Raw genomic sequence first — 16,597 nt, 5'->3', positions numbered from 1 at the left:
ACTGCCAGGAAGTTGGGGAAAGGTTATAGATAATAGTGGTGTATATATAATAAATTATTATAATATTGTTATTTAATGAGAGCAAAATAAATGTCTGATAAAAAACAGAAGTTACTTATGACTTGACCCTATTAGTTGTTTCCCACAAATCTTTTTGATTTTTTTGTCAATAAATCAGGTTTTCCAGTATGTAACCAGGTGGCCTCATTTAGCAGTCCACATGGGAAGCATAAACTTTCCAAATTTAATCCTCTCTGTTGTAGGATTTGTTTGTTGATCAAATTAAGTTTGTAATACTGTAATAATTTCTAATATCTAATAGATTAATAGACTTATTAGTTTTTGATTGCTGATTATCTATCATCCTTCAAGCAGTTGAAATCCAATGAAAAAATAAGTACCCCTAACGCAGTATGCTGTATATTTGTTAATACTGGTCCGATATATAAATTATTTTTGTTCTGTTTTGAGAATTACATTGTCTTTCAGTTTAGGAGCTATAATTTTCAAAAAGATTTTTAAGTTTTGAGTATTTAAAAACCTAATTTTTTATAGATTTAAGAATTTTTTTTTTAACAATCCAATGTTTTTATTTTCGAATCCAGCCTTATTACTCATATTTTGGAAACAACAATTATATATTTCAGACTCGTAAAGCATTGGGGTTTTTGAGATACAGCAATCATTAATTCAATTAGTGGGTGTTCTATTTTTTTATGTATTAAGATTATGTAATATTTCTGTTGGCAGATTCTGAAATATTACTTTATTTTATATTGACCTGTTCTTACCTCCATTAAGTTTTTAGAAAATTCCAAAATATTACAATTACATTTTGTAAAGGCTATTAAAACTTGTTTTTAGAATTTTATAAAATATTTAGTTTGCTTAGTAAAAAAAATCTAACCTTTTGCTTTATATTCTTAAATTCAAAACTCGAAAATTTAACTGTTTCTATCAACTTTTTTAAATTTGACAATTATATAGAAGTTCCCAGGGTTAAAGCTTATACACATATGTTTATTTGTCTTACCTATTGTTTGCTTTCAGGTTTGAATATAAAAGAAGAAATGGCAGATGAAACTGGATCTGCTTGTGAGTATCCATTCTTTAAATTTTTGAATGCTAATTAGTTTTAATAAAGCTCTAGCATAATAGCTTCAAGATCGGGACTTCCACTCATTTACCCTCACTTCAGAGACAACCTCCCTGTGATTTGTTTTCAGTTTAGGTCATAAATTTGAATATTATGTTGTACGGTTATAACTGACAATGGTCAACCGTTTTCTAATTGTTAATTTGTATGTAATTACTCACTCACAATGGAACAAAATCTATCATGATATCTGATGTTGTTATATAGTTAATTTTTATTCAACTAAACTTTGATGAAAGTCTGCATTTATATATTCGATAAGTGCTCTCTTTCTGGTCTGTCATTGCATATTAAGGTGATAGTGCATACCATTGAATCTGCTTCATTAAATTTACAAAGCAACGAAATATCAGTTTATAATGCCTCTAGTAGGTTATTGTGAAATGCATCTTCCTTATTAAATTATTCTTTATTGGAAATGTTTTTTAATTAATGACAAAGTTTCAGGTCCATATCCTCACTTAAGCCATATTTAGTACTTTAGTCTTCCTTTTCAGTTAAATCAATTATTTAAAACAATTGTATATGAATAGACTAAATGCACTCTTTTCTAAATAATTCAAAGTTTTATCAAGTGTTTGAATACTGAATATTTCTAATAATAATAACAATAATGGAAGACCTATCGAACCCGAAGGTTCTATGCCTATACCATCAAAAGCTCTCTGCTTACATCCTTCCAGTAATGCCCCTCCAAACCCAATTCCACTAAATCAGTTTTAACGCAATCCTCCCATCTACATTTCTACCCCTTGGAGGTTTACCCTTGGTTCAGTGTTTATTAACATTTTAGGGATCTGCTTGTTACTAAGCCCTACAATCTTACCCACCCATCTTATACGCCGCAATGCTATAACTTGAATTATATCTACCGAGTGTAGGTCCCTTAATTCAGCGTTGTGTGATCTTCTAAATTCTCCCGTTAATTCATCTTTTTTTGGTCCGAATATTTTGCGCAATACTTTATTTTTGAAAACCCTTACACTCTGTTCATCCCTTAGTGTAAGAGGCCACATCTGTCCATAAAGAACAGCGGTATTATAGGTACTGGCATTTTAAGACACTCTTCATCGAACCAGAGTTTATTCTTATTAATTTCCCTTTTTCCGAGACACAAATTACCGACCTCTTTAATATTATCTCTGATTCCTACCCATAACTTCTTAATGTCTTTGTGACCTTCATCTAAAGGTTCTAAGACTTCAAATCTATTTTTTATTTCGAGTGGGAATTGATTTTGAATTAAAGGGATTTTTAATTTCTCCAGATCGGAATTTTCAGGACGGGACCCGTTTTCATTTCTCTTTTTTATATTATGTTTTGTCGAATTTTGGCGATTACTAGTTCATGATCTGAACCACATTCTGCCCCTCGATAGGATCTCACGTTAATTATACTATTTTGCCATCTATGTTGTACTAAGACATGATCGATTTGATTACGCGTTTGCGAATCCGGTGATGTCCAAGTATATTTGTGAATATCCTTACGTTTGAATGTAGTACTTTTGATTATTAGGTTTTTCAAAATGGGAAAGCTTATTAGTCCTATTCCATTATCGTTACTATATTGATGCAAACTTTCGTTACGGATCGTTGACTAATATACTTCTTCTCTTCCAATCTTTGCATTTGCATCTCCTAATAATATTTTCTTACAACTTTGTGGTAATTTATCGTTAACTCCCTCCAATATATCATAGAATTCGCATTTAATCTCTTCAGCACTGAATGAATGTTAATCACAGCGATTTTAAATCAACGTCCCTGAAATATTGTTACTAATATCCTATCACTAAAAAATTTGACATCTCTCTTGAATATTTCTAGTACCCCTAAGTGTTTCCCTGAATATTTCTAGTACCTTCTAGTAATTATCTGAAATATGAAATCAGAGGAAAAGAGCATTATGGAATATAGAGTGACTAATTGTTACATTAATTTGAATTATGATTAATTAATTAATTTGTGTTTGTTACAGTTGCTACAACTGATGTCACAGAAGAGAAAGGGCCACTGATTTATTACGGTAAGAATACATTTAGCATTCTACTGGGGTGACCGGAAAATAATATATTTTTTTGCACATATCTCTATCAGATTGTCATTTGCCCTCACATGTCTCTATCAGATTGCATTGTGTATATTAAAGTCGTGGCAAATACATTTTAAGGTTATAGTGACCTGTTAAGTTGTAAATAATTGTGTTTAAATTTTTTTATTTTTGCAATTTTTGGGTAATATAAATAAAAACATCTTCTAAATAAAGGAATTTATTCCTTTTTCAAATATACATGATGAATGTAGTAATTGATTGAATAACAATAACAACGCTAGTTATTATTATGTTTTTATGTTATTATTAGTTATTCTAGCAATAGCTAGAATGACTAATGAATATGCCTGGTCCCTTGGAAGTTAAAAAGGATAAAATATATCCATTGTACAATCATTGCTAATCTTCTAAGTTGTTGAGATTGCTACAAACCTTTCCCAATAGAACTATCTTTCACTGCATGTGAATTTAAAGGACATGATCAGAGACTGCGGTCAAGATGAAAAAAATAATTTTCAATTATTTATTTATTACTAACGTTTCGACCCATAATGGAGGTCTTCATCAGGGCTTGTGTGATGGGTGGAAATTTATATGCTTACTATTCCAGAATATAGAGTCCAATTTTTCACAAAAACCTTTTCCATATATATTTCTTTTTTTTTTTCCTAAGTAAAATACAGTATAAATCATTAAAAACCATAAAATTTGTGTTTTGACCTAAAAATGTATATTTCATCCTACAAAGAAATAGAAGAAAGTAAGTTATTTAACCAAGCAGCATTTATTCCAGTGAATTGTATGTAATCTCATGTTGAAAAATGATTAATTATGGATTTTTTTTTCCTTTCGTAGTAAGGAATAATTTCAGATTTTTTGAAGGTGTGAGGTTATTTTCTTCAATTATTTTTTTTTTTTTTAGGATATTTAATTTTTTACAGATGGGCTCGTTCATGTGAAACTGGAAGAAGAGCTGCTTATCCCAGATGATGGTGAGAAACATTTTCCTTATTAACATTTGAGTGAATGATCTAGTCCTCGAACAATGTTTTTGTGTAGTTTATCTTAAAATAGAAAAATTACTTTACTCCTGATGAGTTTATTTCTTTGTTTTATTTATTTTATTTTTTTCTAGTTATCTTGCTGTTTATTGAGAGATAATTTTATTCAGAATATGATTATTTCACTTGTTACTTTTTCTGTTTGAATAACTAATTATAAAAATAAACAATTTTGATATTACTAAAATTTGAAATGGTTTTATTAAATATCGCAACCTTAATTCTAAAAGATAATAATAATTTATTCATTTGTTTATGGGGCGACCCCTGTACAAATAGAGTTAGCTTGTAAAGAACATAATTTAACAATCCTTGTAACAGTTTTACAAAAAAAGAAAAAATTATAATTAACTATTTATTTTCTGCCAACTTTCCGACATCTTCATCAAGGCTACAATAAAAGTATGCAAAGGAAGTTGAATCAATGTAAGGATAAAAATGATATTAAAAAATGTAAAGATAGAGTTATATAAACAATCAAATAATTTAAATATAATGTTAAAGGTAAATACAAATATAATTATTAACTAACATATTAATGTGAACAGATAAATCAGAATATATATCATTGAAAATATCTGGTAATTTAATTAAATGAGGAGACATAACTCATGCTAAATGGTTACTATAAGAGGTAATTAAATTATGGTTACAGATTACATAAAAATGTATTAAAAAAGGAAGAATGTGGTATGGGTAAGAGGTAGAAATGAGAATGACTAGAGTAAAGGAAACTGTATCATGCAATATGAAAAGAATAGTAAAGATAAATGTCAATATAAACTTATTAGAAAATAATTAGACAATATCATAAAAATAGTAATATGTAAGGGGGAGTAATAAGAAATAGGATAAGTGAAAAATAAATGTTTGGTGGAAGTGTGAACAGAGATCCCTCAAATGACTGTTAAAGTTGACAGTTAGGAATTATTTAAAAAATGGAGGAGGGGAGTGGAAGTACAAATGTGGGGTTGAGTATGAATTATTTTTTATGAATAAATCTAGAAACCAAAATTTAACATTGATAAAATAAGAGTAAAATAATTATGGTGGAATGAAATGAAAATAAATCTAAAAATATGTAAAATAACTAAAAAATCTGATCAATAATATTGAAAAGAAAATAATTAAAATATGAAGAGGATGGTAACAGTATAAATGTATTGGTAAATAATGTAAAGATAGTTAAATGTAATGGTAGAAAAAATAAATATAGACAAAAGTAGATAAGGATCTTAAAAGATTATCTGTATGTTTGTGATAACAATATTACATCAACATAGATAATAGTAACAATGTTGTGACAAATTATGTTCATTGAAACAATGCTAAGTTTTAAATTAACAATCTTAAAGTTAATGATAAATCGATGTCCAAAAAGATGAAATAAGTCCTAAATAAAAAGAATTGGTTAAATTTATTTAAATTAAAAAATAATTGAAATTAGTTCTGAATTATAGGTATAATGTAGATGAAATATTGTTATCACAAACATGTATGTTTTTTTTTTTATTATCTACTTTTGTCCGTTTATTTTTTCCAATATTATATTAAATTATCTTTACATTCTTCACCAATACATTTTACCTTTATACTGTTACTGTCCTCTTTATATTTAAATAATTTTCTTCTCGAAATTATTAATTTAATTTTATGTTAGTTTATATATTTTTTTATTGTTTATATACCTCCACCTTTAAATTTTTTATGTTCCATTTTTTTATATCATTTTTACACTTACATTGTCTCTATCTTCTTCTATTGATATATGGAATAATGATATCCTTCAGAATCATTTTAAAAGTAAAAAATTGATACTGGACTATAAAAATCGCGACTTACGTTTTGAACCAACCGCTCGCTGTGAATTTCGCACCTCTCTATACACTGCAGGTTCTCTTGTAGTAATCATAAAAAATATACTAATATATCTAGTATACAATTACAAAAATAATTCTATAAATTACTTACAGTAGTTAAGTTTTCGTTGTTTCTAAATAATTGCTTCTCTTAACATCATTTGGCTAAAATTTAAATTTAAGTTCTATAGAAACTCAATTGTCACTTATTTATCTTCTATCTGCATCCAAAGCTTGTTTCTTTTTTCCGACTTGAAGTCTGCAAGTACTTTAAAAGCAAATTAGCACAGATTTGTAGTTCAAAACTGCAAAATATGTTTCAGGACATTTTTTGTTATAAACTTTCATTTTTATAGATTTTGTTATCTCTGGCTGTTAATATCTGGTGCAATGGATACCAAGCACTTCCAGTCCTCCTGGGGGGAACACTGATCTAACTTGATCACTCATACAAGAAAATTCTAGTATCACTCATAAAATATATAGTTAGGGAAAGTATTGCGACTGGGAAAAAAAACTGGGTTTTCAAAAGAATTGCAAATTTCCAACTTTTCAGAGTCCAAATAACCATGTCTCACAAAATAGTCTATGCATGTAAACAGCTTTGCTCAAAAATTAAAAGTTGTATGAAACTAAAATTATATATTTAAGATTGGTATATAGCTGATGTACTATATATTTTTCAAAGTTATTGAAGGAGCGTGGTTAGTTAGGGTTTAACTGTGGTACTGATTGCATGTTTTTGTGGCAGACAGCGTTTAACTATAATGGAAATTTTGTTGAATCAGGTCTTACAATTGGAGACTACGCATGTGGAATCACCAATTGCTATGAAACTATTTTTGGTGATAGTAGACCAAAAAATATTAATTAGATATGTGCCCAAGGGTTCTTGGCAATGAACCTCAAGAAAAAAAATATTTTACACATTTTTTATGATGTCGCTTACCACCTTTGTTCTGCATACATATAATGAGAACAAAAGATTAAATGAATTTAATTGAGTAAAAAATTATAAAAACCAAAAGTCACTTCCAGTAAAATGGACAAAAAAAAAAAAAAATACTTTAAGAGGAAGCAAGTCACATTCATTTTCAGCATTCTCAAAAACCCTTTAATATGAATTTTCATGTATAAAAATTTTTTTTACTTTGTCCACTTAGTAACTTTAGTCAGCAGAAACTTGTGTGATATTGGTAGAATAATAAAATAATCAGACCAATTGGCGTTATTAAGTGGGCCAGTTAAATATTTTTTATGTTTTATGAAAATTCATATTTAAGGGTTTTTGAGGACGCTGAAAACAAATATGACTCGATTTCTTTTTAAGAATTTTTTTTGGCCTACTTTATGGAAAACTATTTTTGCCTTTTGTGATTTTGAATATATTTAAACTCAATTAATACCATTGACTATATTTTTTTGGTTATTCTACATCCAAATACAAATTGATTAATATATTATTACCTCACAATGACATAATAAATTCAAATATTAATAAATTTCAATATTAAAATAATTTAGAACAACAAAACTAGCAAAGTGGGACAAAATATTATTGTTATGGAGAAATAAAATTGATATTCATTTTTTGCAACCCAAGAAACCCAAAGATACGAATTTTCATAGAAATCAAATAATAAAAAAATGTTGATCAAAATTTTTGCCTTAATTTGGCCTTCGATTTTTATTTTATTTTTTTCAAACATTGCAATAAATTCAACACTACACCACTAATCTATATGTAACTTAAAAGGGGTGGAGGACTCTATAGACTGTACGAAATGATACAAATTGGACATATGCAAACAAATTAAAACCTGCTTTTTCTTCCATATAAAGGCATAAATTTAAAAAGACATTGGCATGGCTTGAAAGAATGAAAATTCAGCTATTCAACAGTTATAGTTACGTTGTATTTGGATAAAATTGTATTGTAATCCTATTTATTACAATCCTAACATTGTATTGTGAGAAGTTATGAATTTATTTTATAAATGCAGGAGATCAGCAGAAAGTAATATCCTCCAGAAATCAATCAGCGTTTAAGAGTTTTTAAAACTTGCTTAAACTGAATCTGTGGCTTTATTTTTCTTAAACAAAATTTTTTTGGTCTACTTTACTGGAAGTAACTTTTGGTTTTTGTAATTGTTTACAGACTTAATTCATTTAATATGATCAATAATTTTTTGTTCTTATTCTACACAAAAAAAAAACTAATCAATTACTTTATAAAATTTAAAAATTTCTAAAAAAAATTTTTTCTTGGTCTTAGGGTGCATTGGTAAGAGCCCTCGGACATATGTCTAATATTTTTTGACATAGTATATCCAAAAAAATCTGAATCAACCCTAATTTCAATTGAAGTGGACAGTCCTCCATTGCTCCTGCATTAGTTTATTTCTTTTCCTTTTCATGAAGTTTTCTGAGGTTCCGGGAGTCTTCCAGTTGGTCTCTGAGAATTCTGCTTTTACACTCCTCTCCTTTTGGTTTAAATTATCGTTAACATCTAAATAAATTAAATCTCTGATGTTGGACCACTACTGCTTTTCATTTCCTTGTAGTGTATGGTTAACCATTTCATCAAAAATCCTATTGTGATTTGCCTAAAAGAATTGAGACCACATTAATGGATATTTGGAATAGGTGGTGATCAGAAGAAGGGACCTAAAAGACTTTAATTGAAGAATTGGAGTGGGGCTGTTTATAACATGTGTAGGAGCCATTCATACTTACCTTGTCTAACATTTGCACTAGTCTATCTTTTTACTATCCAATGGAGGTTAATTTGAAAGACCTCAATGACATAGAAATTATATGTCAACAAAAATAATAGTAATGATGGTAACAATGTAAGAATACATTTTGTTTTTTATGACTGAAACAATAAACATTTTTATTTGTTACAGAAATATTTACTTTTTACCAAGGTTAGTTTTTGTTGTTTATAGGTGCCAAGGATTCTGTCATTGAGAAGAAGAATAACATGAAAGATGAAAAGTGCATGGATTACAAGAAATTTAATAAGCCCCATCAAGAAGGTCCTCATTTTGAGTATGAAACTAGCAAATATACAATTACACATCAAGAAGATAAGAAAAGTCAACTAAATTGTTCTTTTTGTGAGTTTAAAACATATGACAATCCATTCAATTTAAAAAGACATATGATGAGCCATCATACTGGTGAGAGGCCTTATCAATGTCCTCATTGTCCATATAAAGCTGTGCAATCAGGTACTTTAAAAACACATATAATAGCCCGTCATACAGGTGAGAAGCCATATCAATGTCCTCATTGTGAGTATAAATCAGCGGATTCTTCATGTATGAAAACACATATATTGTACCGTCATACAGAAGATAAACCTCATCAGTGTCCTCATTGTGAGTATAAAGCAGTAAAATTGTGCCATATAAAAGAACATGTAATGAGACTTCATACAGGTGAGAAGCCTTTTCAGTGTCCTCATTGTGACTATAAAGCAGTAGAAAAGGGCCAACTAAAACAACATATAATAAGCCGTCATACTGGTGAGAGGCCTTTTCAATGTCCTCATTGTGAATATAGAGCAATAATAAAAGGCCACTTAAAACATCACATAATGTCTCATCACACAGGTGAAAGGCCTTATCAGTGTCCTTATTGTGAATATAAAGCAGTACAATCAGGTACTTTAAAAATACATATAAGGGCCCGTCATACAGGGGAGAAGCCCCATCAATGTCCTCATTTTGAGTATAAATCAGCTACTTTTGGAAATATAAAAAAACATATAATGAGCTGTCATACCGATGGGAAGCCTCATAAAGATTCTCATCGTGATTACAAATCAGCTAAATCTATAGATTTAAAAAGACATACAATGGGTCATTGTACAGATGAGAAACCTTATAAATGTCCCCATTGTGAGTATAAAGCAGTAAGATTAGGTTTTATAAAACAACATATAATGAGCAGGCATACAGGTGAGAAACCTCACCAATGTCCTCATTGTGAGTATAAATCAGTTACTTTTGGAAATGTAAAAAAACATATAATGAGCTGTCATGCAGGTAAGAAGCCTCATCAGTGTCCTTATTGTGAGCATAAATCAGTGGATTCTTCAAGTATGAAAAGACATATAATGAGCCATCACACAGCTGAGAAGCCTCATCAATGTCCTCATTGTGATTATAAATCAGTGACATCTATAGAATTAAAAAGACATATAATGGGCCGTCATACAGGAGAGAAGCCTTTTCAGTGTCACCATTGTGATTATAAAGCAGTACAAAAGGGTCAATTAAAACATCATATAATATCCCGGCACACAGGTGAGAAGCCTCATAAATGTCCTCATTGTGAGTACAAAGCAGTGAGATTAGGTCGTATACAAAAACATATAATGAGCCGTCATACAGGTGAGAAACCTTTTCAGTGTCCTTATTGTGAATATAAAGCCGTACAAAAGAGCCAATTAAAACAACATATAATGTCCCACCATACAGGTGAGAAGCCTCATAAATGTCCTTATTGTGATTATAAATCAGTAAGTTCTATTTATATAAAAACACATATAATGAGCCATCATACAGGTGAGAAACCTCATCAATGCCCTCATTGTGAGTATAAAGCAGTGCAAATAGGTACTTTAAAAATACATATAATGAGACATCATACTGGCGAAAAGCCTTATCAATGTCCTTATTGTGATTATAAATCAGTTCTTTCTACTAATTTAAAAAGACATTTGTTGAGCCATCTCACTGCTGATAAACCTTTTCAATGTTCTCAATAAAGCATTTCCTGAGTATAAAGAATACATAAGGATGAATTAAAACAACATAAGATGTTCTGTTACTCAAGTGGAAAGCCTCATTGTGGCTATAAATCAATTACTTATGGATATTATATTAAATATTAAAAAAAAAAAGTCGTCATACTTCTGAGAACCCTCATTAGTAATCATTAGTAACTCATTTTGATTGTAAATCAGTTAGTTCTGCTGATTTTAAAAAACTAAATTTAATGATCTTGTGTATAGACCTTTTGTATAACCTTACCATTGTCCTCATTGTGCTTTAGAATCTGTGGATTCTGCTCATGTTAAAATATATATATGTACTACCATAAAGATGAAAAGTTTTGTTTAGTTGTACGCTATTGGAGCTCATGAAGGAATGCTTGGACTGCAACTCACAGAAATTTATTGTGCTATAGCATTTGATTTTTAAACATTATATTTATTAATCAAAATTTTCCCTACTGGTGCATATTTGTGATACTGAGTGTTGTCTCTCTCAGAATCCTTATCATTTGATTTTTATTAAAATGGGACAGATATGTCTAGAGATTGAGTAAAACTTTTTGTCACTCAGCAAACAGTAGGACAAATATATTTTTCCTCATATCTGCCAGTATGTTTTTTTAAAAATCAAATGATAATTTTATTCATACTGGATAAACCTAAGTACTTCGAACTGTTGTATTTTTTTTAATTTGCCTTTCTTTCCATATCTAGTTGGTAGTTTTAAAGGTATAGAGCTCTAAATAAAAAATTTTTTTTTTTAATGCTTTGAAACAGCTGTTATTTTTTATTCTTCCTACCTATACTAGGCAAACTCATCAATTTCGCATCTCTCTCCACGGCATTCTTCTTGGTCTTTCCCATTTCCTTTTTTCACTGAAATGCATATCCAACAATTTGCTCAGTACCCTTTTACTGGCTATTCTGAATGTGTCTCTTGACAATCTTAGCCTACTTGCTTTGATACAATCAATTATATTCTCATTTTGTAATAAAATCTTTATAATAAGGAATCTCTCAGCGTCGATCTTAATTTTCCATTCATTAGTAACTCTTGTTGATCTGTAAATCATTCAAATATTCTTTCTTTCAAATACTTTCGGCTTACTGCAATATTCTTGGAACAAGCACCAAGTAGAAAATAGATAACAAAAATAAAATTGAACTAAGGTGTGGGTAATTGTGATTTAAACCATCAAAATTTATATAAAAATGAACACAGTAAATAAAGAAAATAAAAATAAGATGTACGGTGAAACATAAAATTAAATAAAAATTACAAAAAGGTTTTAAACAATTAATGAAAACGGAAATAACAAAGCAACATTTAATAATGAAAAATAAATAAATTATTTAGGGAAAACTATATCTCAGGAATTACTAGATTTGCAGATGGCTATTAGCAGTTAATCAAAGCTAGTTGAATGTACTACTATAAATAAGTTTATTGTTAGTGTTTAGTAGCAGTAGTAGTTTTCATAGTTTTATTTTCCAAAATAAATTCACAAAATTTTTTTTTTTTACTTTAGAGAAATTGATAATTAATCTTTTGTATCTTCTGGAATAGCCACCATTTTTTATTCCCTCTATGTATGGTTGGCAGAGCCATCAATTTTTATTCTTAACTGAATATAGTTTTATCTACTAGTATCAATTTACTACTATCCACCCAATTTATTGTTTATTTTTTCAAGCTTGTTTATTATTATTTTGTCTCTGTATTAAGGTTGTTATTTCATTTTGTTTTTCAGTCCTGATAGTACAAGAGCTGAGAGAAAAAAAGGCAGTTATTTCACCCCAATTTTTTATTACTTTAATGAAAACTATGGATAATTACTAGTCTAAATTGATGAGTCTTCCAAGTATAGGTAGGGGAAATAAAAATGGCAGCTGTTTCAAAACGTTAAAAAAAATTAATTTTTCATTTGAAGCTCTATATTTTTAAAACTACCAACAACATTAGAAAACCTAAGAGGTCATCATTGAAATTAAGTGAATTTGCAAAAATATGAACCCTTTTAATAATAATACTTTATTTATTCTGGGATGAGTCCCTTTAGAATAATACAGAGAAATCAATAGATGAGGGCTGAGGAGCCTTAGAGATACTTAAACAAAAAATACAAATAAAAAATATAAACAGTCATTATAAAAAATAATTATAGGTTACTTTCTCACTTTTATCAGTTGAACAATAAATAAAAAAGAGAAAAGAAAACGATGTAAAAATAATTAAGAATGATATAATAGTTAGCATACATATTTACAATTATATTAATTTACAATTTTATGGGGTCTGAATGGAAAAGAAATGATTGAACAGGCGGGATTTAAAGGTAAGGAGGGTATTGGAGTGAGAGTGGGATTTGGAGTGGAGTGGGATGTTGAAATGGATGGAGTTCCATAAGGATGAGGCTCGGACAATGAACGATCTATCGAAAGCAGCGAATGGGTGGGCCCTTGTGTATAAATCTGAAGACCGGGAACAAATAAAGGATTTGAATTGAAGGAGCTCGGAGATGTATGATGGACGGCGGGATTGGATGACTTGGAAGATGAAGGATGCCAGGAAATACTTATGACGGTAGGAACGATAAAGCCACTTCAACTCTGCATAAAAACGGGAAATAGAAGCGTCCCTAGGGATCCGGAAGATGAATCGTTCCCAGCAATTGTTCAGATAAAATTTGTGATTTTTGAAAAAATATGTCTCAGGAACAATAAGACATACATATATCTGCCAGTACTCAAAATAAAGGTAATTTTACTTACTGTAAATTAGTTTAAGTGAGGTATCTTCATGAGGGTAGTAGTTTTTATGATATTCGCATATGAATATAACTTTTGCTCTTGTAATTTTGTTCAAACGACTAAAAATCAATTCATTTGAGAAAATATAATAAAAACTTCTATTTCTACGAAGATAAACGTTATAAACTACTTTTATTTGAGTGCTAGTAGATATCTTTACGTCGAATGGTTATTGAGATATAGATTTCTCAAAATTAATTCACTAACTACTGGTTTTTCAGTTCATTTTTTATGAAATATTGCTTTTTAAAAAGCTATATCTCGGTAACTATTGAACCTAAAAAGCTCTATTAGGGCTCGTATTTTAGAAAATTTACCCTACTTTTAATTATGTTATCTTTGATCGTTGTTAGTTTTAAAGATATTGAGCTCTGGATCTTTTTTAACGTTTTGAAAAAGCTGCCAGTTTTTATTTCCCTTAACTATACTTGGCAGACTCATCAATTATAGAACAGGATTGTCCAACTTTTTTATTATTAGACAAAAAAAATTGCCTCAAAACGCCTTCCTTTTGAAAGAGATTTTATAATTTAATAAAAACAAACTTATACCAAATACTCTGGTTTATAAGTTAAAATAATTAAGTGATTTATAGTTCTCAAGAAAATCAATCAATATATGCCATCTGACACCACTGAACCTGAGAAGAATTTTTGGTTTACTCAGATTTTTTATTGACCAATCATCTTAAATTGGTTTTGATATGAAGACTCGGAAAGCCGAATGGAGCCGATCTCTACCGAACGAACGTCAAATCAATATGTATCCAGCTCAAGAGGTCTGTTCCAACAACCGCTTCTAACTGTACTGAGCATGTGAATAGGGGGGTTTCGTCTCTCTAAACCTCTACTACGCATGCTTCGGATAGTCAGAAGTGGTTGTTGGAACAGGCCTAAGTTTATTACTATCACTTGTTTTTTTTATTACTTCACTTTCTCTTTGTATGAAAAAGTAGGACATGCCCCCACTTGGTATGGACTTTTTTTTTTACAACCCTCAAACTTATGGTTTTTTTTTTTATTTGAGTCCCAGTGGATCAATTCTTCTTTACCCACTCTCTCTTAGAGATAGTGTTAGGTCCTTTCTGTGTCATACCAGTCACAGGTCTTCTTACTAGACTCTTCCATTTGGTGTCTACCACTTTTGATTTTCATGCTGGATAGAGTCAATTATTTCATTAAAAAACCTTCTATTGTGATTTGCTTAAGAAAATTAAAACTCACAAAGGGAGGTTAGCAGTAGGATTGACCATGCTAAGGGATCTAAAAAGCTGGGAGGCTTTGAGTATAAGTGAAATGGGGCTATTTAAGGCATGTATAGGAGACACTCATACTTCCCTCTTCTGATATTTCTACTATTATGTCTATTTGTTTAATGAGGATGGATTCAAAAGATCACAATCAAACAAACAAAGAATTAATAATTCCTGAAGTGGTATTAGCAAATTTATCAATATTAGTAAAGGATACATATTTTTAACACTCCCTGATACTATTAACATTTTCACAAGTTAAGGAAATATTTATTTTTTAATATGGTAGTATTTATTGTTCATAGGTATCAAGGATTCTCTTATGAAGATGGAGAATAACTTTAAAGATGAAATGAACATGCATTTTGGGGAATTAAAAAGTCCCTATCAAGAAGGTCCTCATTACGAATATGACTCTATTGAAAATCATTTAATTACCCATAAAGAAGACAAGAAGGCTAAACATAATTGTTTTTATTGTGAGTATAAGACATCTGACAATCAACATTTAAAAAACCATATAATGAGTCGTCATACGGGTGAGAAGCCTCATCAATGTCCTCATTGTGAGTATAGGGCAGTACAATTAGGTACTTTAAAAACACATATAATGGTTCGTCATACTTGTGAGAAGTCTCTTCAATGTCCTCATTGTGATTATAAAGCAGTACAATTAGCTAATTTAAAAACACATATAATGGGCCGTCATACAGGTGAGAAGCCTCATCAATGTCCTCATTGTGAGTATAAATCAGTAAAATTAGCTAAAGTAAAAACTCATATAATGAGCCGTCATACAGGTGAGAAGCCTTTTCAATGTCCTGATTGTGATTATAAAGCAGTTTATTCTTCCCAATTAAAAAAACATATAATGAGCCATCACACAGGTGAGAAACCTCATCAGTGTCCTCATTGTGAATATAAAGCAGTACTGAAAGGCCAATTGAAACATCATATAATGTACCGTGATACAGGTGAAAAGCCTTATCAATGTACTCATTGTGATTATAAAGCAGTAGAATCGGGAACTTTAAAAGCTCATATAATGGCCCGTCATACAGGTGATAAGCCTTATCAATGTCCTCATTGTGATTATAAGTCTGTTTATTCTTCGCATTTGAGAAAACATATAATGGCCCGTCATACAGGTGATAAGCCTTATCAATGTCCTCATTGTGATTATAAATCAGTTAGATCTATAGATTTAAAAAGACATATAATGAACTGTCATACAGATGAAAAACCTCTTCAGTGTCCTGATTGTGATAATAAAGCAGTTTATTTTTTCCAATTAAAAATACATATAATGAGCCGTCATACAGGCGAGAAGCCCCATTAGTGTCCTCATTGTGATTATAAAGCAGTACAATTAGCTAATTTAAAAACACATATAATGAGTCGTCACACAGGTGAGAAGCCTTTACATTGTCCTCATTGTGAATACAAAGGTGTACAAATTGGCCAATTAAAACAACATTTAATGAGCTGTCATTCAGATTTCAAGCCTGGTTAGTATCTTTGTGATTATAAATGAATTTATTCTACAAATTAAAAAAACAAAACAAACAGTTATATATTTCTGTACCTCGGAGGGATACAACACTATGTCCAGTG

General features: G+C 29.9%; 1 protein-coding gene across 8 annotated transcripts in view; it reads left to right on the top strand.

The window, feature by feature from the left end:
* The window catches only part of LOC112211432 (zinc finger protein 26), a 68,026-nt gene that overhangs the window by 1,674 nt on the left and 49,755 nt on the right, over window positions 1–16,597 (top strand). For 5 of the 8 annotated variants that reach the window (XM_067044708.1, XM_067044707.1, XM_067044706.1 and 2 more), the window contains exons 2-6: window positions 1,051–1,095; window positions 3,137–3,184; window positions 4,153–4,203; window positions 9,083–9,253; window positions 15,289–15,462. In XM_067044708.1, coding sequence (XP_066900809.1) covers window positions 1,051–1,095; window positions 3,137–3,184; window positions 4,153–4,203; window positions 9,083–9,253; window positions 15,289–15,462 — 489 coding nt within the window. Of the gene's footprint in view, window positions 1–277; window positions 437–1,050; window positions 1,096–3,136; window positions 3,185–4,133; window positions 4,204–9,082; window positions 11,652–15,288; window positions 15,463–16,597 lie in introns of those variants that run through there. The other 3 variants (XM_067044702.1, XM_024363092.2, XM_067044704.1) reach the window with 3 other exon arrangements.

The sequence above is a fragment of the Halyomorpha halys genome, unplaced genomic scaffold, assembly GCF_000696795.3.
Source record: "Halyomorpha halys isolate HHAL.00 unplaced genomic scaffold, Hhal_1.1 Scaffold395.1, whole genome shotgun sequence".
Classification (NCBI taxonomy): Eukaryota; Metazoa; Arthropoda; class Insecta; order Hemiptera; family Pentatomidae; genus Halyomorpha; species Halyomorpha halys.
The sequence above is the reverse complement of the archived record's forward strand: the minus strand, read 5'-3'. Positions and strand labels throughout refer to the sequence as shown.